Source organism: Tamandua tetradactyla, chromosome 6, assembly GCF_023851605.1.
Source record: "Tamandua tetradactyla isolate mTamTet1 chromosome 6, mTamTet1.pri, whole genome shotgun sequence".
Lineage (NCBI taxonomy): Eukaryota > Metazoa > Chordata > Mammalia > Pilosa > Myrmecophagidae > Tamandua > Tamandua tetradactyla.
In genome coordinates this window covers 30,322,656-30,345,814 of record NC_135332.1, presented here as the reverse complement: position 1 = coordinate 30,345,814, position 23,159 = coordinate 30,322,656, and the positions used below count along the sequence as shown (strand labels likewise).

Genomic DNA, 23,159 nt, shown 5'->3' with positions numbered 1-23,159 from the left:
GTGCCAGGGTGGGCAGTAAGGGCCACGTTCTCCAAAATCTGGGCGTGTATGTGGTCAGATCACAGATAACTGCTCTACACAGCTACATCAGCTCACTGGGGGCCAGCTGTGAGGGCAGCCATTCTAAAGCCCCTTGCGGTAAAGCAACAGAGGAGTCTTAGGGAGGTAGAACATTTTTCTTTTCCCTTCTTGTCACTTCCCATTCCGCATTTGGGAGCAAAAAAAAAATAGTTCAGAAATTTCACGAATTGATGGCTCTGCCCATAACAACCACAAAAGCAATAAAAAAAACTCCAGCAATCCCAGAGGAGTGGGAGAACTAAATTTCCAGAGTTACCACAAAATATTCACAGTATCCACTTCTCAGAAAAAATTACAAAATACACAAAGAAAAGCAAAGTATGGCCCATGTGTTAGTTAGATTCAGTTGTCAACTTGGCCAAGTGAGCATACCTAGTTTTCTTGCTGCGGACATGAGCCAATGGTACCTGAACCTCATCTGTTGCCAATTACATCTGCAGTCGGCTAGGAGGCGTGTCTGCTGCAATGAGTGACGTTTGACTTAATTGGCTGGTGCTTAAATGAGAGAGCGCAATGTAGCACAGCCTAGCAGCTTGGCATTCCTCATCTCAGCACTTGCAGCTCAGCCCAGGCCTTTGGAGATGCAGAAAGAAGTCACCCCGGGGAAAGTTGTTGGAACCCAGGGGCCTGGAGAGAAGACCAGCAGAGACCATCCTGTGCCTTCCATGTAAGAAAGAACCTCAGTGAAAAGTTAGCTGCCTTTCCTCTGAAGAACTAACAAAATAAATCCCCTTTTATTAAAAGCCAATCCGTCTCTGGTGTGTTGCATTCCGGCAGCTGGCAAACTAGAACAGCCCATTCACAGGAAAAAAAAAAAAAAAAGAAGAAGAAGGATATACTAGAAACCATCTCGTGAAGCTTATACATTGGAAGTATTAGTCAGAGACTTTAAATAAAATATTAAATCTTAAATATTTTCCATGAGCTAAAAGAATCCATATACCAACAACTAAAGGAAATTGGGAAAAAGTTGTCTGGACAGAATAATGAGATGGAAGTTATAAAAAGGAACCAGAAAGAAATTTTGGAGCTGCAAAGTACAGCACTTGAAATGAAAAGAAAAAAAAAGACAGATTCAACAGCAGATTTGAAGAGGAAAAAGAAAAGATCTGCAAACTTAAAAAATTAAGACAATAGGAATTATCTAGTATGAGGAGCAGAAAGAACAAAATAATGAAGAAAATGGAACAGAACCTGAGTGTCTTGTGGGTTCCCATCAAGCATACCAAAGTACACATCATTGGAGTCTCAGGTGGACAAGAAAGAGAGAAAGGGGCAGAAAAAGTATTTGAGGAAATAATGGCCAAAAACTTCTCCATCTAATGAAAGATATGAATATACACATCCAGGAAGCTCAACAACCCTAAGAGATCTACAAGACACATTACGATGAAATTAACAAAATCCAAAAACAGACTTCCAGTCAACCAAGATGGTGGCATAAGATGCTCCAGGGTGACATTTTTTTAGCCTACAGAATCTCTGAACAACTGGCAAAAACTCACAGAGCCATTTCCCTCAAAATTCCAGATAACCTTTAAAAAGTTGCAGTACCTGGGTAAGTGCCAAATTAAGAAAAAGGAGTTTGAAAAATGGTGGGCAAATTTCCTGGTTGCCTTTGCTAGTAGACCCTCCCTCACCCAGGCATGGTGTGGAGGCAGCCTGTACTCCCCTTGTGGGTCCCAGGCCCAGTTACAGAGGGAGCAGGGTAACCCCTATGTGCACACTGGGGTGCCTGTGTGTCAGTGCCACCCTATCAGGTGGAAGCCTGAAAGATTGAACAAGAAAATGCAAAGGGGGCTCACCCTCCCAGAACTTGCCCTACAGGCAGAAGCAGCTCGCAGACTGCTAAAGCAGTGTAAGAAACAATTAAGTTGAAGTTGCCTGTATCAAAAAGTCCTTGCTATAAATTATACAATAGAGTGCAAGAGATTGGATTAGTCATAATAAACCTCCCAAGAGCTTTATTTGCTGTTTGGAATCAGGATGGTAGGACGGATCTAGGCTCAAAGTTGCCAGGAGGGTAGCAATGGGGGGTGGGGGGACACCAGCTGCACAGTTTGATTGCTTAGCGAGCCCACCCGTGGAGATTTTCCGTGATCAAGATTTCCAAACTCCTTCAAACGTAGTGGGAGAAAACATCTCAGAAAACCATGGCTGCTGCTCAAGGGATGGCGTCGGCATTGACATGAGCGCCATCTAATCATGGGGGCAAGGACTGTCCCAGCAGGGCAGGGTGGGGGTCACTGCCAACAACCAGGGTAACCTCACCACCCCCAGCTACATGGCCTTCACCCACACCAAGCAACTCATCGGGGATGCAGCAAGAGCCAGATGACTATGAATCTCCAGAACACTGTCTTTGATGCCAAACACCCAATATCCGCAGGAAATTTAATGAGCCTGCGATTCAACCAGATGCTTTTTTCCCACCATCTTAGCAAGCCTTCAGTGGCAGCAACTGTTCTCTGAGCTTTGTGCTGCTGCTGCCTGAGGACAAGAAGAAGAAAGGTGCTGGAAAGCTGGCCAAGAAAGGCAAAGACCCAGTGGACAAATCTGGGGGCAGGGGCAAAAAGAAGTAGTCCAAAGGCAAAGTTCAGAACAAGCTCAATAACCTAGTGTTGTTTGACAAAACCACTCAGGACAAACTCTGTGAGGAAGTTAGTTCCCAACCACACAAGCTTATAACTCTGGCTGTCACCTCTAAGAGACTGAACATTCAGTGATCCTTGGCCAGAGCAGCCCTTCAGGAGCTGCTTAGTAAAGGACTTAACAAGTTGGTTTCAAAACACAGAGCTCAAGTAATTTACACCAGAAACTCCAAGGGTAGAGATGCCCCAGCTGCTGGTGAAGACGCGTGAACAAATCCAACCAACTGTACGCTTTAAAAATAAAACCTTAGTAAATAAATGTTAAAAAGGATTTCAAGAGAGGGCTGGCCACGGTGGCTCAGCAGGCAGAGTTCTCTCCTGACATGCCGGAGACCCGGGTTCGTTTCCTGGTGCCTGCCCATGCAAAAAAAAAAAAAAAGAAATTAAGAAAACAACTTATTAAATGTGAGAAAATATTTGGAAACCATATATCTGATAAGAATTTAATATCCAGAATATGCAAAGAACTCCTACCACTCAACAACAAAATGATAAACAATCCAGCTTTAAAATGGTCCAAGGATTTGTATAGACATTTCTCCAAAGAAAACACACAAATGGCCATTAAATATATGAAAAGACACTCAACATTATTGGTCATTAGAGAAATACAAATTAAAACTACAAAGTACCACTTCACACCTATTATTTAAAAAACCGAAAACAACAGGGGTTGAAGAGATTGCAGAGAAATAGGAATTCTCTTTGGTTCCTATTTTGTCAATGGTCATGTAAAACGGTGCAGCCACTGTAGAAAACAGTTTGGCAGTTTCTCAGAAAATGTAACATAGAATTACCATATGGCCTAGCAATTCCTTTCCTAGGTATATACCCGAAAGAACTGAAAACAGGGCTTCAGACAGATATTTGTTCGCCAGTGTTCATTGCAGCATTGCTCACAATAGCCCCAAAGTGGAAGCAGCCCAAGTATTCATTGACACATGAATGGATAAACAAAATGTGGTTTATCCACATTATGGAATATTATTCAACTGTAAAAAGAAGTGAAGTGCTGGTCTGTGCTACAGCATGGATGCACTTGAAGACATCGTGTTGAGTTAAATAAGCCAGACACAAAAGGACAGGTATTGTATGACTTCTTTTACATGAAATACTTAGATAAGCAAATTCAGAAAAATGGAAATCAGAGTAGTGGTTATCAGGAGCTGGGGGGAGTGGAAATGGGGAGTTATTGCTAATGTGTGTAGAGTTTCTGTTTGGGGATGGTGAAGAAGTGCTGGAAATAGGTAGTAATGATGGTTGCACAACATTGAGAACGTAATTAATGCCACTGATTTATACACTTAAGAATGGTTAAAATGGCAAATTTTATGTTCCCTGTATTGTACCACCATAAAAGAAAAGGGGGAGAACATTATGCAAGTGGAAGAAGCATATCAAGAGATCCTACATACAAGATTCGATTTATATGAAATGTCCAAAAAAGGCAAATCTATGGAACAGAGAGCAGACTTCCGGGTGTCTGGTGCTCAGTGTGGGACTAGGGATTAATTATAAACAGGAATGCAGCACCACTGACATTGGGGATGGATCGTTCCCAGCAGTGGGAGCTGCCCTAAGCTTTGCAGGGTGTCTGGCAGCAACCCTGGTGTCCACCCACTAAATGCCACCAGCATTCCCCCTCTTCCCTCCCCACCCAGGTGTGACAACGAAACACATCTCCAGTCATTGCCAAGTGTTCCCTGGGGAAGCATAATCACCCCTGGGCGTGACCCCTGCTCTAACCCTTTCCCTCATTATGACGGGTTGAATGACGACCCCCCCCCACCCCTGAAATTCATGCCCTTGTCCTAACCCCCGGAAGCTGTAGAAGTGACCTTAGTTGGAAACAGGATCGCTGTAGATGTAGGTTAAGGATCCCCAGGTGAGATCAGCCCCATTTAACCAGGTGAGCCCTAAATTCAACTGTGGAACACACTTTGAGAACTGCTGCTCTAGCCCATTTTTCTATGGGATTGTCTGGATTTTTCTTCTCTGTTTATAGAGGTTCTTTATGTAGCAGGGAGAGTCACCTTTTGTCAGTGATGTAAGTTGCAAAGAATTTTTTTACCTCAGTGTGTGACTTGTCTTTTTTTTTTTAATTACCTCATTTTTTGCCATGCAGAATTTTTTAAATTATGTTATTAATTAGGATTATCAACAGATACTGAAACCATTGTGTGAAAAGTTGTTAGGGAGCAGGATATTTTTTTGTGCCAATGTATAGATCACTTACTATTTACAAAGAATAAAAAGAAAATGTACAATCGCTACCTCAGCCAAGTGATTAAACTTCACATCACTGACAGTGAGGCAACCTGACAAAATGTGCCCTCTGATATGATACTATATGAAGTACACAAATACACTTGTGAAGCATTAGTGCCGAAAGTGTTTAACCAAAATGCCATCAAGTGTTGAGTCCTAACTTCTAGTTTATAGGAACCAACAGGGGAGAGAGTAGCAAATTGAATGAACAATCAGACACATCAAGATGTGGGACATTCTACAAGAAAACTGGCCTGGGCTCTTTTTTTTTCCATTAAAAAAACCTTTTTGTTTTGAAATAATTTCAAACTTACAGGACAGTTGCAAAAATAATACAAAAACCAACGTAAAGAACTCCAGTACACCCCCTAACCACATGAGCAAATTTACTAATTTTTAATCTTTTGCCACATTTATTATATCATTCTATCTATATCTACCTATCACTCAACTACCCATCCATCTTTATCTATTGCCTATCTACTTTTCAAACACTTGAGAGTTGCTACTGGCCTGGACTCTTTAAAAAGACAAAGTTACAGGGTGGGCCACGGTGGCTCAGCAGGTAAGAGTGCTTGCCTGCCATGCCCAAGGACCCGGGTTCAATTCCTGATGCCTGCCCATGTAAAAAGACAAAGTTATAAAAAGAAAAAAAAGTGAGCATCAGCTCTTGATAGATTTAAAGGTACTATATTAGTTTGCCAAAGCTGACAAAATGCAATATACCGGAAATAGATTGGCTTTTACAATGGGGATGTATTAGCTTACAAGTTTACAATTCTGAGGTCATGAAAATGTCCAAATAAAGCATCAGTAGGGCGATGCCTGGACTCTGAGAACAGGCTGCCGGCATCCTCAGCCTCTCCGTTACATGGGAAGGCACAGGGAAATGTCTGCTGGTTTCATTGCTTCCAGCTTCTGGCTTCAGTACCCTCCTCTCTGAGCTCCTGCATGATTCTTTCCTCTAGCTTCTGTCTCTCTTAGCTTCTGTGTTTCCTTCTTTCTAAGCGTCTCTGTCTTTCCTCTCTGAGCTTCCCTGGGGCTTTTTTTCTGTGAGGTTCTCTGGCCTTTTTCTGTGTCTTCCCTCTGTCTTTTACCCTTTTATAAGGGCTCCAGTAACAGGATTAAGACCCACCCTGAATGAGGTACTTCAGATCTCGATTTCACCAAAAGATCCCACTTACACTGTATCCGCACCCATGGGAACGGATTAGCTTTAAGAACAGGATATCTGGGGTACATACAGCTTCAAATTATCACAGGCGCTAAAGAAATTGTAACAACCAAATGCAATGTATGACCTTTGATGGAATCTTTGCTCCCCTCAAAAAGTTATGAAAGTCATTTTGGAGACAATTGTGGATATTTGAACAAGGACTGAATATTAATTATGTTAGAGCATCTTTAATTTTTTAGGTGAGACAATTATATTGTGATCATATAGGATAATGCTCTATTCTTAGAAGTATGTTGAAGTATTTAGAACTAACATGCTAAGATTCTGGAATGTTGTTTCAAATGGTTCAGCCATTTAAGAGAAAGGGAGAGAGATAAGGCAAATGTGGTAAAATATTAATTATTGGATCTGGGGGTTGAGCGGATGGGAATTCGTGGTAACAATCTTTCAAGCTTTCTTTAGTTTGAAATTTTTCTGAAATAAGACATTGGAACTATAAACAAACATTTTTTCTTGGGTAAAATAAGAATTGACGGAAACTTTCTAAACATAGTAAAAGATTTACATTTCAAACCCAAATCCATCACTATGCTTTTCTTTTTTTCTTGTTAGATCCTGAATTTTTAAAAATTTATTTATTAATTAAAAAAATTAACAAACCAAATAAAACATCAACATATATATCAGTAATTCACAATATCATCACTTAGTTGCATATTCATCATTTCTTAGAACATTTGCATTAATTCAGAAAAAGAAATAAAAAGACAACAGAAAAAGAAATAAAACGAACACAGAAAAGAAAAAAAAGATTATACCTACCATACTCCTTACCCCTCCTCGCTTTCACTGATCACTAGCATTTCAAACTAAATTTATTTTAGCATTTGTTCCCCCATTATTTATTTTCAATCCATATGTGCTACTCGTTTGGTGACAAGGTAGATAAAAGGAGCATCAGTCACAAGGTTTTCACAATCACACAGTCACATTGTGACAGCTATATCATTATTCAATCATCCTCAAGAAACATGGCTACTGGAACACAGCTCTACATTTTCAGGCAGTTCCCTCCAGCCTCTCCATTACATCTTGAATAACAAGATGATATCTACTTAATGCATAAGGATAACCTCTGAACTCTGTTTGGAATCTCTCAGCCATTGACACTTTGTCACATTTCACCCTTCTCCCTTTTGGTCGAGAAGGTTTTCTCAATCCCTTGATGCTAAGTCTCAGCTCATTCTAGGGCCATCACTATGTTTTAATGGTGAAACAATAACAAATCCCATCATAGCCAGGAACAAGATAACAACGCCCACTGCTGTTATTTAACATTGCTATGGAAATGCTAATTAATGCAGTAAAATTGGTTTATGGAATAAAAATGTAAGTAACAAAAAGGAAAGTAAAAGTATGGTTTTTACAAATGAAACAACTGCATATATTGAAAACCAAAAGCATACCAACCTAGAAACTATTAGAAATTAGATTTTAGTAGGACAGATAGCTACAGAATGAATAGAAACAAACAATGGTAATTAACAGTTATCATCTAATGATACCAGGTTCCGCACCCTCTGCTAAGAACCTTGTGTGCATTATCTCATTTAATTTTCCAACAGTGTTATGAGAGAGGTTCTATTACTCTGCGCAATTTACAGATGAGATAACTGAGGTTCAAAGAGGAAAACTAACTTGATCACTTGGTTAGTGATTGATGCAGTTGTTTAATATGGGCAGAATGTTGAACTAGGTTGAACTTAAACGTTTGGGAATGGACCGAGGGGACGGTAGCCTGTTATTGTGAGAATAACTTACAGCACTGAGTGGTGTGTGAGTGTGGTAGAAAAGGGAAGTTTAGAGTCATGTATGTCACAGAAGCAAAGTTGGAGTTTAAAACATGGGAATATATAACACAGCAAATCTGGTGATGGACAATGTCTTAATTAACTGTACAAATATTAAAAAATCCTTTCATGAACTAGAGCAGATATACGACTATTATAAGGAGTTAATGATGGAGGGGTTATGGGGAAAAGCGTACCTATTACAAACTATGGACTATAGTTAAACAGTAATATTTTAACTCTCTTTCATCAGCAGTAACAAATGTACCACATCAATATTAAGGGTCAATGATATGGGGTGATAAAAAGTATGGGAGGATTAGGTTTTCTTTTTCATTTTTCTTTTCTGGGGTAATGAAAATAGTCTGAGTTTGATCATGGAGTTGTATGCATAACTATGTGATGGTACTGAGCCAGTGATTGTGTCTGTTGGACGGCTTCTATACTATGGTGTGATTATACTTCAATAAAATTACATATATGCATATATGCTAAAAAAAATCAGTTATAGGTGTGGTCTTTCCTGGGACACAATTCCCCTCCAGCTGTATACCTTTGAAACTTAGAACAAATTATTGGCTTCCAACATACAAAAGAGGGGCAGTCATAGGATAAAAATTCCCATTGTCGTAGAGAGAAATTGGAAATATATAAGGGCCACTGGTTTCAAACAGTTCCCAAAACCTGCAGGACATATTTCATTAGATTTCAAGGTCTGAGGGTCATCTGTGGAATGACATTTTGTCCTCCCAGCTGGATGACGCAGCAGCCACACGCTTTCCAAGGTTTGCACAGTGGCCAGGCTCTCCCTAAACACTGCAGTAAAGACTACAACACCTCCAATCATTGGGGGTATGGCCAGACTCTAGGCCCACTCTCCTCAAGCAACAGGGTGGTGACCAGACTCTCCCCAATCCCCGGGGAATGTGCTCCACCGTCTCTGAAGCCTGGGGTAGCAGCACTCTTCCTGAACAAGGGGAAAGAAGACCCACCTCTGTAAGCTCCAGGGCTTTCCCCATACAAGGGTAGGTCCATTCTTATCACTCAAGAAGACGTCTTAGCTCCAGATCTCAGCTTCCTTGTTCTGACTTTGAAGTAATTTTTCCTTCAATCAGTCCAGGCTAGCAGAGGTTCCATTCCTAGAGATCTTGCAAAGAAATCTGATGGTTTCACATGCAGTACACAGGGGTCCCAACTGTCAGACAATAGGACCTTCTACACATCCTTTCTGGATAACTGTATTTCTAAATCTTCACACAGAGCATTATTCTCTGGGGACTCACTTTCTGGAAGCTCAGCATTTTCCGAACCATTGATTTTTGTGTTTTTTTGTACCCAAGAGTTCAGTTCTCAGCTTATCCCTTTCCTCTTGCATTTTACTGTACGCTGCAAGGAGAAGCCAGGCTGCACTTTCCACATTTAGTTTGGAAACCTCAATTAAATATCCAACCTCATCACTTTCAAATTCTGCCTTCCTTATGACATCAGAACTCAATTTTGCTAAGTTATTTGCCACTTTAACACAAACATCACTTTTCTTCCAGTTTGCAATGATCTATTCATCATTCCTAAGTCCTCATGTGTGTTGAACAAACACAGTCTGTTCAAAGCAATCTAGGCCTTTTCTATCAAGTCTCTCACAGTTCTTCCAGAATCTTCCCCTCATCCATTTGTAAAGACATTTCAGTATTTTGGGTATTTGCAATCCCAGCATCCCACTCTTTTGGTATCAAAATCTGTTATAATTTGCTAAAGCTGATGAGATGTAATATAGGAGAAATGGACTGGCTTTTAACAATAGGGATTTGTTATATTACAAATTTACAGTTCTGAGGCTGTCAAAATGTCCAGATCAAGGCATTAACAGGATGATACCTTCTTCCTGAAGAAGGCCTGATGGTGACCAGGGACTCCTCTGTCACATGGAAGGCACATGGTGGCATCTGCTGGTCCCTTTCTCCCAGGTTCTATTGCTTTCCATTTCTGGCTGCTCCATCTGTGGCTTTCTTTCTGAGCTTCTGTGTGTTTTTCTCTTTTAGCTTCTGTCTCTTTTAACTTCTCTGTGTCCTTTTCTGAATTTCATCTCTTTTTTAGGACTCCGGTAAGAGGAGTAAGACCCACCTGGCGCATGGCACAGGTGAAATCACCTAATCAAAGGTAGACCTACCCATAATAGGCCTACACCTACAAATAGATCAGCTTTAAGAATGTGATCTTTTCTGGTGTACACGCAGCTTTAAACCATTATATGCCCTACCATGTGGTATTAATGCAAGCAATCCTTGTACACCCAAAGGAAACCAGTTAGCTGAGATTTTTCCTTTTGCATTAGAAAGTTACTCCATAATTTCTGTATACTTCATCATTCTAATCACGTTGTAAACCAAGACATTTTGGCCATACAACCACCTACAAGGAGACAGATCAAAAGATTTAAATATGTATCAAAACTTTCCTTTATTATCTATACCATGAAAAACAACACTGACAAATTAAAATGGTAATATTGGACTGCTGAAATTATTCCTAACAGGTGTGGTCGCAAAGGTCTAATCCTCTCCATTCAGTTATGAGAAAAACATCAACATCAGTAAATAAATTGGCAAGAAATATGAAGAAACAACTGAGCCAAGAATATAGACAATAGGCAAACATATAGTAAAATGTTTGTTCTCATTAGTAAGTTTCAAATGTTGAAATTAAAAATAACTTTAAGGTGGCAATTGATGCCTCTACTAAGCTGACAATCAAAAAGGTTTGGTGAGGCAGTGGCCATAGGTGGTACATACACACCACTTAGGGAGAGTTTAGTCAGGAATGTTTGGCTGCAGGTAATAGAAGTCTGTTCAAATTATATACATAATAACCATGAATTATCATATAGCTATATAGTACCTGTGAATTATTTAACAATCCTAAGAGTGCAGGTAATGTCACCTTTCTTTACCTAAATTTAAATTGGCTCTAGTCCACCCTCCCCGTGATTGTCAGAAAGTCCAGACACAGTTTCTTAGAGCTTCCACCTTCTCCACTGGGTCACTTAAGAGTCTTAGGGACAAAAAGAACTTCTGCCTCCAATAACAGTGTACTAGGTAATTCAGACCAACCTTCTCACTGATGACAACTAGAAAATCTGGGCCAAGAAGAAGCTTCTTGAAGATTTCAGAGGGCTACCAAGACAGTGAAGAGTTATTGGGCTAGGTTCCTAGGAGATAACGGAGGCTAAGGAAGGAGGCCACTTTTCCTCTGTGTGTGTTTGTTGATTCCTGAGGAGGTATTGAGGAGTTGAATGTGCTTTTCTCAACCTCTTGTGGTAAAGGGTGTACAGGTTAGAGTGCAGGATCTACCATCGGGGGAGAGGAGAGTCCCTGATCAATGCTTTGCCTTGGAACACTAAAGAGCTAGATCTCAGAGAAGGAGTGAAGTGGAACTAGCCAGACACTCTCAGGCAAGTCACTCAGCTTCAAATCATCTCTTGAAACTGAACTATGGTGATCCCACATTGCTAGTCCCCAGCAGAACCAAGCTGAGTGAAAGAAGCAAGGCATATAAAATGAATACCATATTATTTCACATATGAAATACTAGAAATAGCAAACATGTAGAGACAGAAAGTATATTAAAGGTAACCGGAGGATGAGCGAAAGGGAGAAGCAAGAGTCATTCCTTGGTGAGTACAGAATGTTGTAAATTTTTGAAGATTTTGAAATAAAATATTTTTAAAAGTACAGCTCATATAACTTGAAAGCCAAAGCAAGGAAACAGAAAGTTTCATTAATACTTGAGAATTACTCTGTTAGCATTTATATAACATGCTCCTTTCCATCAGAAACTTACATCTTTAACAAGCATGCCAAACACACACACATACATGCACAGAATTTCTGGGGGGAAAAGTAAAACAACAATATTGAAAACTCAGTGGGTGAATTTAATAGCCTATTAGACACTACTGGAAGACAGATCAGAAGATAACAGCCAAATGAAGGATGGAGGGACAAAAGATTTTAAAATACTTAAAAGAAGGAGGAGACACAGAGGATACAGCAAGCACTGGAGTACTGAAGGAGAGAGAGAAGGGGGAGAAGAAATATTTGAAGGAAAAAAATGGCTGAGAACATTGAAAACTAATGAAAGACATCAACCAATAGTTTTGAGAAACTCCATAAACTGCAGACATGAAAAGCAAAATAAATTTACATCAAAGAACATCACAACTTCAAAAGAGATTGGCAGCTGACTTGCCAACAGAATAAATGGGGAGCCAGAAGGCACTGAATTGAAAGCTTCTATACAAGCAAACATATACAAGAATGAAAGCCAATCAATAAGACATTTTCAGAAAAACAACAGTTGAGGGAATTTGTCACCAGATAACTTGCAGTAAAGGAATGATGAAGGGTATTATTCATGCAGAGGGAAAATGATCACAGACAGAAGGTCATAAGAAGGAAGAGAAATAAAAATGGCAAATGTGTGGGTAAATCTAAACAAATATTGACTGTATAAAACAATAATACTGTTTTGTATGGCTTCAAATAAAATAGAAAAAACATAAAAATAATGACATATCAGTCAGATAAGGTAGTAAATGGAGTAAAAATATTCTATGATCTTTGCATTGTCCTGAAAGAGGATTAAAAATATCAAGTACTTTTAGACTTTGATAAATCAGGAATACATTATAATTGATAGTGTTACTACTACAGAAATGGTAAAAATAGTGAATAACTTAAAAGTTAGCAGTAACATGGAATTCTAAAAAATAATCAATTCCAAAAAGCAGAAGGAAGCAGGAACAGAGAGCAGGCAGAACAAATAGAAAGCACTCAATGTGATGTTAGATTTAAATAAAGTATATCACTAATTACACCACCAAATGTAACTGCATTAAATGCCCCCATTAAAAAAACGAAGATAGACTAGGCGGAAAAAAGAAACCTGATTATATGCTGTTGTAAGAAACCCATTTAAAATATAAAGACATAGGAAGTTTAAGAGTAAAAAAGAAGATAAATATGCCAAGTGTAACTAACATAAAATTGGTAACTCCATCCTGACATCAAATAGGTTTTTTTTTCTTTCATAACTGAGATTTTATTGGTTGTTTTGAGAATCAGCACCGACATTAAGAACAATTTGCACACAATTTTAATAAATGTACCAAAATCTAAAGCACCATATAGCTGCAATTCTTTTCTAAAGTACCAATATTTTCAAAGGCTGATAAGCTGTTACATGAAAAGTCCCACTAATTCATAACTTAATATTGTACACATTATATATACAAATTTCCAATCTTTCACAGCACATGAAGTTATTAGGAAAACTGGATAAAAGACCAAGGATGCTGCAGAGTACACACAATTCTGACAGGAAGAGCCAAGACCAGGAAACGGTTTTCTTTAAGAAACAATTCTACCAAAAAAAAAAAAAAAAAAACAAGATGAAAATTCAAGTAACTGAAAATGTTTAAGACATATTAAATGCATGGCTGTGACTCCCAATTGTCATTTAGTATGCACTGCATTATAGGATCTAAAAACTGCAATCTCTGCCCAATGAAATGTTGACTTGACATCTAAGACAGCCAATACCTCCCATAATTCAATATTCCGCTATTTTCTAGTTGTATCAAAAAATAAACAACCAGCAAACGACCTCGCCTTTTAATAAAAGCACTTACACTTTAAAAACGGGATGAGGTGGAATTCTTAAAAATGTTTCCTAAGCTATGAAAAGTACTTGCATTTCCTAAATAGTTGATTAAATATTCCTCTGGATAGTACAAGAAGGGAAATACAGGGACCGTTGTGAAGACATGGTTTATGGTATTAATCAGACTTGGCTTCTTTCCCTACTTCATCAGAGGCTGCATGCTCCTCATTTTTAGTTTCTCCCTTTTCTGCAGGTAAATCCTTAGTTTCTTATCTACTTGGGTCTGTTTCCCCTTTGCTCCCCTTTCCCCTTTGGTTGTACTTTTTTGTCTGTAGATTTATCCTTTTCTGCTGTCTTTTGTGGCTTCGTTTCCACTTTCGCAGGAGCAGGCTTAGCTGTCAACCTCCCCGCTCTCTTCCTCGCCGCCCCTTTGAGCTGAGCTGGCCTCCTCTCCGGGGTGGGCAGGGCGCGCGCTGGGGCTGCGGCCATGTGCGCCGAGAGCCTTCGCCAAGCTGGGCGGCTCCTGGCTCTTCCCGCAGCCCGAACTGCTGGGACCCGCGGCGGGGGCGCGGGGAGAACCGGCTGGAACCTGAAGGAGGCTTTTAAGAGGAGCACTTCTGCGCCCTAAAAGATTCAATTCCCAGAAAGATACAACGATTCTTTATTCTAATAGCATGGTCTCAAAATAGAGAAAGCAAAATATTGAAAAAGATTACAAGGAAAGAGATAAACCCACAATCATAGCGAAATGTTGACATACTACACTCAGTAACTGACCGAGCAAGCAAACAAACAAACAAAAAAGTAACCATTCAGATTATTTGAACCATGCAATCAGCAAATTTGATGTACAGGTAAATATAGCACTGGGCAAGAAATGACTTCTCAAAAGAGTCCAAGAGAACTTGTAGACACTGTTCTTGCAAATGCATATGAATAGAACACACCTGACAACCTGTCTCATCTCTGAGAACAGGGCCACTCGCTGTTCTAGCGCTTTTCCCAATCCTCATTCGAAGAACACTAGAGACTGGTTAACTTCTAGAAATTCTCCTCCAAACTCCCAGTAGAGAATCTAATTAATTAGACAACTATGGACCAATGTCCATTACTGGCCCAATCAACTATGGCCAGGGGTAAGGGACATGTGGGAGAAGCAGCAGTTTTCAGTGAAAGGAAGACACCAACTTGCAGACTCTCACCATCATCACCACTGCCACGAGTGTCATGACAGGTAAACAAGGAAGTAAAATGGCAAGTCACACCAAGACTCATGAAGACAGTAGTAAATTTAGCCACAGGAACTTAACTAAAAGTGCAATACTGCAGACACAAAGACAATCACCACAATTTTAACAACCTGGGACACAGACTAAAGGTTTAGCAATATAGGAAAGAGTACTTTAGGAAATTAGTATGAATCAACACGATATTATGTTTTGCAGCTATTACAAATAAATTATTCCTAGAGGCAGAACGAAAGTCACAGGGTGGGGAATGGCAGTTAAGGTTTAATGGGTACGAAGTTTCTGTTTGAGGTGATGGAAAGCTTATGACGGTGGTGAAGGTAGCATAACATTGTCTACATAATTAACATCACTGAACTGCAAAAGAAAGTGGTTAAAATGGGAAATGTTATGTTGTGCATATGTTACCACAATATAATTTTTTTAAAGAATAAGACAATTAAAAATTATAAAGATGATAGAAAAGTTCTTGCTACAAACTCAAGTTAAAAAAATCAAAATGCTAAATGACTTATGTAATATGATTTCTGCCTCTCTATAACAACATGCATAAAATGGGCTGGGGCTAAGAAGGGGACTTGCTAAAATAGAAACAGTTGTGTTAGGGGTTGGATTATGGGAGACTTTTTCAAAAAATCACAGTGGTCTTTTAATGTTAGTTGTATATCATACTTTTAGTAACAAAATTCTAACATAAAAGATCTTCTTCTAATTACCACTTATCAAGAAGTATTTAATAAAGCTACAGTTGCATTGGGCTTGAGGACATAAAGTAACAGACTCCGTCACTCTTTCAAGCCATTTCCAGACCAAGCCTACCGACAAGTCTGCTGACAATGGCAGCTTATTTTTTTACCTATCCAGCCTAACCCAGGTGAAAGTGGAGTTGACATCAGTCAATCTCTCCTTCTCCCACATTCCCATTGTTGGGGATTGAATCCTGTCTCCCACAAAAGACACATTCAAACCTCACTCTGCATTCTGTGGCTGTGAACCCACCTGTAAATAGGTCCTTGGCAGTTTTATTACCAAGGAACCAACCTGGATGAAGGTGGGCCTTGTTCCAATATGGCTGAAGTCCTTATAAGCAAAAGAAACTGGGTGCAGAAGGAGAATCCAGAAGTCATCGGAAACCAGAAGAGCAGACCCAAGTAGACAGAAATCGCCATATCATGGGGGTTTGCCAGAAACACTTGACTCCAAGAGAAAGTAAGCCCCAAATATACTTTGATGATGTCCGACTTCTAACCTGTTTGTGGGGTATCTTTTGGCAGCCCTGCAACCTAACACACCCGTGTTTCCTCTCCCTGGCCCTTCTCAGAAGCAAAATTCCTATTAGTGTCACCCAGGTGATTTCACCTAAGGGGTCAAAAGAAATTTTTGATGGAAATCTTTTTTCAAAACAGCGCAAATACTACAAAAGCCCCCTTTTGTCTTCCTCCATGGAAGAAGCCCATTAACCCTCAAGAGTCTGTTTCAATAGGTGGTAATTAATATTTTAAAATTTTAACTTATGTGTGAGACTAAAGCAAAATGTTTATTTGGTACAAAATTTATATTTTTGACTAGTGCAGTTCCTAATATAACTTGCGTGGACAGCTTAATTGAACACCATAAGTACATGGAACCTTGAGTAGGGCGTGAGATTTTGTGGTTTGTCCAGAGTGATGCCCCATTAAATCCCAGAGTGATTTAAACAGTGAATAAAAAACTATTTGCAAAGTCCTCTTGGGGGAATGGTGCGAAAGAGGAAAATTCAACTTCCCCAAGTAGAGAATTCTTGATGTTCTCACAAGCAGTGGGGACAACTAAAGCAATAGGCTGAGCCCCCAAACTTGGGGTGTGTTCACATGAAACAACCCCACAAAGGATGGGCTAAGCCTACTTGGAATTGGGCCTGAGAATCACCCCCAAGAGAACCTCTTTTGTTGCTCAGATGTGACCTCTCTCTCCTCGGCCAACACAACAAGCGGGCTCACCGCCCTCCCCCTCTCTGCGTGGGACATGACTCCCAGGGGTGTGGATTTTCCTGGCAACGTGGTACAGATATCCTAGAATGAGCTGGGACTCAGCATCAAGGGATTGAGAAAAATTTCTCAACTAAGGCAGGGAGGAGCGAAATGAGACAAAGTAAAGTGTCGGTGGCTGAGAGATTCCAAACAGAGTCAAGAGGTTATCCTGGAGGTTATTCTTACGCATTAAATAGATATCAGCTTGTAATTCAAGATGTAATGGAGAGGCTGGAAGGAACTGCCTGAAAATGTAGAGCTGTGTTCCAGTAGCCATGTTTCTTGAAGATAATTGTATAATGATATAGCTTTCTCAGTGTGACTGTGTGATTGTGAAAACCTTGTGTCTGATGCTCCTTTTATCTACCTTTTCAACAAACAAGTGAAACACACAGATTAGAAGTGAATGATGGGGAGAACAAATGTTGGAATGGATTTAGTAGATTGAAATGCTGGTGATTGATGAGGGTAGGAGGGAGGGGTATTGTATGTATGAATTTTTTTTCTGTTTTCTTTTTGTTTCTTTTTCTGAATTGATGCAGATGTTCTAAGAGGTGATTATGGTGATGAATGTACAACTATGTGATGATGTGAATTACTGATTATATATGTAGAATGGAATGATCATATGATAAGAATGTTTGTGTTTGTTATGTTTAAGAAAATTTTTTTTATTATATATCATTTATTGGACAGATAGTTTAAAATCATACACACACACATACACACTGTTTTGTTGAAAGTTTAACATATGTTCATAAATGTAGGAAAACATTTTGATTACAAAAGCATGCTGATCTTGATTAAATAACAGTAAATTAAAATGTCAGTTTTTATTTTTGTTTTGTGGTGGATGCTATTTCCTAACAATGGTTCTTCTCCCAATGACTTCACAAAAGAAAAATTTTTAATTAATAAGAAAAAGTCTGTTTCATTGTCAAGGTGGCAAATTTAGGTCATTCTAATGGGTCTACTTTGCAGAAGTAGAACTCTATCTTCTCCAACCAACACCCACTACATTATCAATAAAATGGAAGAGATACAGTCTGTTTTCTCATTTAATACATTTTTGATTATTCTTTTCCTGGTTCAACCCTTGAGATCAGAAACAAGTAGAAGAGTAAACTTTTGAACTGGGTGGGGGATTATAATTCACTCACAGATGAACACAGAATCCCACTTTCCCTGCCCCTCTCCTCCCTTCTCATCCTACCCCTTCTCCAATCATGCTGGTTACTTGAGCCAAGCTTCCCTACCTTGAAGGAGGGTGATTTATGAGGAAAAGCAGCAGCATAACTGTACTCTGTGAATTCAGAAGAGTGAAGTCATGGGCCCCTCATCATTTTACAGAAAGAGTCATTTTATTATTTAGTGAGCTGCAAAACCAATAGCTCTTTTTCCCCTAAAACGTAGGCATGATTTGAATGGGGACACGCAGAGGGTCCTGCTTCCATCCCCAAAAACTGTTACTTAAGTTATGAGAATTCCAACAATCTGTCCAGCACTTCCCTGAGAGTATATCAAGAGAATTTAGCTGCAGGGAGTATCATATAAAGAAGGACTGGAGCTAAGCAGATGGTCTTTCTAGAACTTGGATTAGCCTGGAAAGGGAACCTTAGGATATCCAAGACTCCAGGAGCACAAATAAGTGGTCACAGTTGGGAAAATGTAAATATAATTAAAGGCACAGGAAAGCATGTATAGTCAAACATGGTCAGATTTTGTGTTTTGTGGTGGTGGCCTGAAGACATGACAGTGGGTGCCCTCTGCCCTGGGTGCAGGCAATAAGGGTGTGTCTGTAGAAATTTTAAGCACAATAAAACCAACTAAAAGATGGTCTGCTCTTTATTGTCAGCAGGTACTGACAATTCTAAACAATGTCAGTGATAAAATACCCCTCCCCTCAAAATCTTTTGTTGGCTATAAGTCATTGGTTCTCAAAGTTTGATCCAGGAAACTCGGGATCAGAAATCCTTTCAAGGGGTCCACAAGGTCAGACTATGCTCACAACAATCTTAAGATGTCACAGGCTCTTTTCACTCTCCTTTTCCTATGAATATACAGTGCAGTTGTGCAGAAGCCACATGACGTGATATCACAGAAGATACGAGACTCCATCCATCTCCTATTATTCCTTTTAATCAGACATAAGAGATTTGCAAAAATGTAAAACAATCCCACCTGTCTCACTAATATTTTTGCTTTAGAAAATGTAGCTATATTTCATTATAACAGGTTATTTATGTTAACATCCAAACGTTTAGGATTGTTACTTTGATGAATTAATTAATACACATGTAACATTTTTCTCAGCCTTAATTTCTAATATGGTAATATGGAAAGATGCAACCCATACTAATAAAAGCTCTTTAAGGTCCTCAGTAATTCCTAAGAGTGTAAAGTCCTGAGACGGAAAAGACTGAAAACTGCAGGTCTAAGTTTTAAATAATTGCTGTGGTTACAGTTCAGTTTAATAATATTCGCAAGCTTCGAATGAGCTCATTTTTATTACCTGTCCTTTATTGTATCCTACGTGTAACAGAATTTGAAGAACTCACAGTTACAAAATTGGCTCCCCATACACTTGATCTGGCTACATGGGTTCTTTTGAAGAGTAAACCCTTATCAGAGTGAGTTTGTAACATTCTGAATTGTGCAAGTTGGCTCCAGAGACAGTTTGTGTCTCAAACCCTTGGGGTATTATATATTCCTCCACATAAGCAATAAATTTGAAATAAGCACTAATACCATGGTGCTGTTCAAGGATGAAGAAACCAAACTTGAGTTACTACAGTTCTGTCATTCTGTCATGTTTTTAAGCGTATGTTTAAAATGGAAAACAATGAACTAGTGCAAACTGCAGGTGTGATATTATTGTTTGGTATGTGCAAATTTCAATTCATACATAAATATGCTATCAAATTTGAATATCTTTAAAATTGTCATTTACTTTGTTTTTAAACTATAGAAGGAAGCAAGAAAATAATTATTGTTACTGATTATTACATGATTATTACTGAAAATAATTCTGTCCTGTAGAGGAGGGCGGTGCATAAAAATGATGTCCAATAGGTTAGGGTCACCACGGATTCAGGACGGTCATATTCCAGTACCTGTAACACTGTAAGATTATCAAACGTTTGTTGAATGAAATAGTGTGAATAAAATGTTCCCAAAATGGAAAAGCATAGGCTTAGACTCAGATGGAGAAGGATTCCAACCTGTCCCTTTCAGTGCAGTCCTTGGATAAGCACTTTCCTCAGTTTCCACCTCTGTGGGGTGGAAATGCTAAGAGTACATTCTTCAAAGGGTTGTAAGGACTGCTATCAAGAACAGGGCCTAGACATAAGTGCTCCTTAGTATATGAAATGAAATTAACCAACCAACTAGCATTTATTGCGTCCAGTGCATGCCACTAAATGACCATTTCCTGTGTTAATAAGATGGATGGGAGGGAACTATGTTCAGAGAGACAAAAATCTGAAAAATTAGCTCCCCAAGGTCATATAGGTGAGCTGCCTTAAGATCATAGAGATATAAAGATAGTAAAGGCCACCAAATAAAACCACAGATGCACTGTGCGTGATTCCCAGCTAGCCATATGTAAAGGAAAAGTCGCGTTCACTCGAGATTTGCCAGTCCTAAATTCATCGGCATCCGTTTGGAGCCTGGTGCCAGACCCTGACTTCCTCCTTCTCAGTCACCCATTAAGGAATTAAGGTGGGGGGATGCTGGGGAAGGAGAAAACTGGAATGAAAACCTTAGCTGGGTGTATCCGAAGGATGGAAAGGCTGCCTTCCTTCCTTTCAGCCTGCTACACTCTGTACAACGTGTACTTCCTTTTAATGCCCGTAAAATACCATCTCGCCAACACATTCGTGCATTTTCGCGAGATGACTTCCTTGTCAGTGTTTAATCATTGTTTTAGAATTTTGAAAAATACAAAGAAAATAGACAGGAGGATAAAAGAGGACAAAATGTATTTCTGATCCTTTTTCATCGTTGGTAAAACTGGATTAAACTTCAAAGTTTGTATGTTGTCTTTGCTGTTTTACCCGTTAATTATGCTAATTGCTTAGAGGCTCTTTACCCCTTGGGGCCACTTAACAAATGCTCTCCCTACCTTAAGGCTGTGCGCCTGGCCCTGAAAACCAGCCTTCCCGAATCATCCCACGCTGTTCGCGCCGTTTTCTGAACTGCGAAGGGAGCAAGCTTCAGTCCCCGACGGTCCTGAGCCCGCAGCAGCTCGCGCCCGGCCGCGTCCACCTGACCCGGCGGGGTTTCCGGCGCAGAGAACGGGCTCCCGCCCTGGGTCACAGCCGCCTGGCTCCAAGCCGCGAGCCACCGACCCCACGCTCCGAGGGCCAAATCCCACGCCCGGGCCGGTCCACACGACACGCCGCTCAAGGCAACTCCCATGTCGAATTTTCCAACCGGAAAACCAGTGCTCCCCGGGCGCGCAGTGACCCAGGACCAGCGGGGGGCTGCCAGCGTCGCCCCGATGCGCCGTCCGCGGCCCGAGGTCACCGCTTATGCGGGGAATAGGTTGGACTTAATTTAGAAACGAACCGTCCCCGGCCCCTCCACCTGGAGTCTCCTGCACCTGCCCCCACCCCCACCCCACCCCAGGGGACTGGGAAGAGGCCCGAAGGTGGGTCCGGCCGGTGAAGTCTGACCTCCCACGTTTGTCCCTCCAGGGACACTCACCTGCACGAAGTCATCCCTAAGCCCGCCGTCCTTGTAGAGCCGCGCAACGATCCCGTAGAATGCCCAGCCTTGGCACCGACCCGAGCAAATTCACGGGGAGCCAGGCAGGAGGAGGAAACCCCAGAGCCAGGGCGGGTCCCCCCCGCCACGTCACCCCACCTCACCCAGCCCCCGCCCTCGGGTAGCGCGGGCCACAGACTGGCGCCCGCCTTCAAAGCTTTGTCGAACCATCTTGGGAACCACGAAGCAAACGACCCGCAATCGGGCCAAGCGCAGGAGAACTCGAGAAGGTGGCGACGAGAATGACCACGGGCCCCTCACGGGGAACTTTCGAGGGAGGCGGCTCGACACTGAATGCTTTATCTACATTGTGTCATCTAATTAATGGTCACAGCAGTCCGGAGCAGCAAGCACCTTTATTAGTCCCACTTTGCAGACGAGGAAACTAATGCAGACTGAGGTCATCCGCTAGTAAGCGGTGCGGCTGGCGTTCGAACCGAGTTCGGGTGACTGTGAGGCCCGCGAGGCAAACATTTGTCCCTCGGACTCGGAGCCTGAGAGTGCAGGGCACCTCCCCTCGCCGTCCGAGCGCGCCCACCGCCAGCCGCCGCGGTGGCGCTGAGCGATGGTGGGACCTCCCCGTGGAGAGCCGCGGGACGGCGCCGCTGGGCTGCGTAGATTCAGCGTTTCTCCCCAAACTCGAAATAGAAAGGGGCTGGGAGAGGCTGGGCGGGGAGCACGGACACGTCCCCTAGTCTTTCCCCGGCCACCCCCCCGGGAGCGAGCTGCACCCGTCAGCCTCCCCACTCTGCGGGAGCAAGTCCTCGCGCCGAGCCTCTAGCCCCGGGCTTACCATTCCTCGGCGACAAGTGCACTCTGCCCGCGGGCTTCCCTTCCAGCTGCCGCGCTTCTCTCGCGTTCCTCCAGCCCTACGTTGGACCACCCCCCACCCTCATCCCCTTTCCCTCCCGGCTAAGCTTTGTTGGCGCCCACCGCCCTCACCGCCTCGCCTGCGGCTCACACTTGGGTTCACCGAGTTCAGTCTTGGCCGGCTCCCCTGCCCTCCACTTCGCCCCCACACTCCCCCAGAAGTGCCCTGGCAAAAGACGCCAGGGGAGCAAAGCTGGAATGTGGTTGCGTGGCTCTGACAGACAGGAACGTATGTGATCACTGAATGCCTCTAGGCCTGAAAGAGCCTGGAGAATTCCAGATGAAATTAACATTTGCTGTCCCCTCTTCATAAGCCAGGTGTGGTCCTGAGCAGCCTCTGTAAAGTGTGGTTGTGTTGTATTTTATTAGGTCCCAGGTAAGTCACAAACATAAGTAGATGTAACGATGGTGTGCAAAGTGCTTGCAAATGGGCAAACAATAAATTAAGTAAAAAAACAAAAATGAGTCCAGAGAAAGGTTAAAACAAAATATCGGAGAGGTCTAGAGTCTTGGTATACCAGGTGAATCCCAAATTCAATCCCAACATTTTCAGCAGCCAGCAGGAAAGAGAAACCCTGGTG

At 41.3% G+C, this 23,159-nt stretch overlaps 1 protein-coding gene and 1 pseudogene across 1 annotated transcript in view; one reads left to right on the top strand and one right to left on the bottom strand.

Moving 5' to 3' along the window:
• Positions 1-21,736, bottom strand: part of B4GALNT2 (beta-1,4-N-acetyl-galactosaminyltransferase 2 (SID blood group)) — a 65,370-nt gene extending 43,634 nt beyond the window's left edge. The window contains exon 1 of the mRNA XM_077163060.1: positions 21,649-21,736. Within this exon, the coding sequence (XP_077019175.1) occupies positions 21,649-21,662 (14 nt within the window). The 5' untranslated portion in view covers positions 21,663-21,736. The remainder of the gene's footprint in view (positions 1-21,648) is intronic.
• Positions 2,366-2,942, top strand: LOC143685619 (small ribosomal subunit protein eS25 pseudogene; annotated as a pseudogene).
• Positions 21,737-23,159: the final 1,423 nt, after the last annotated feature.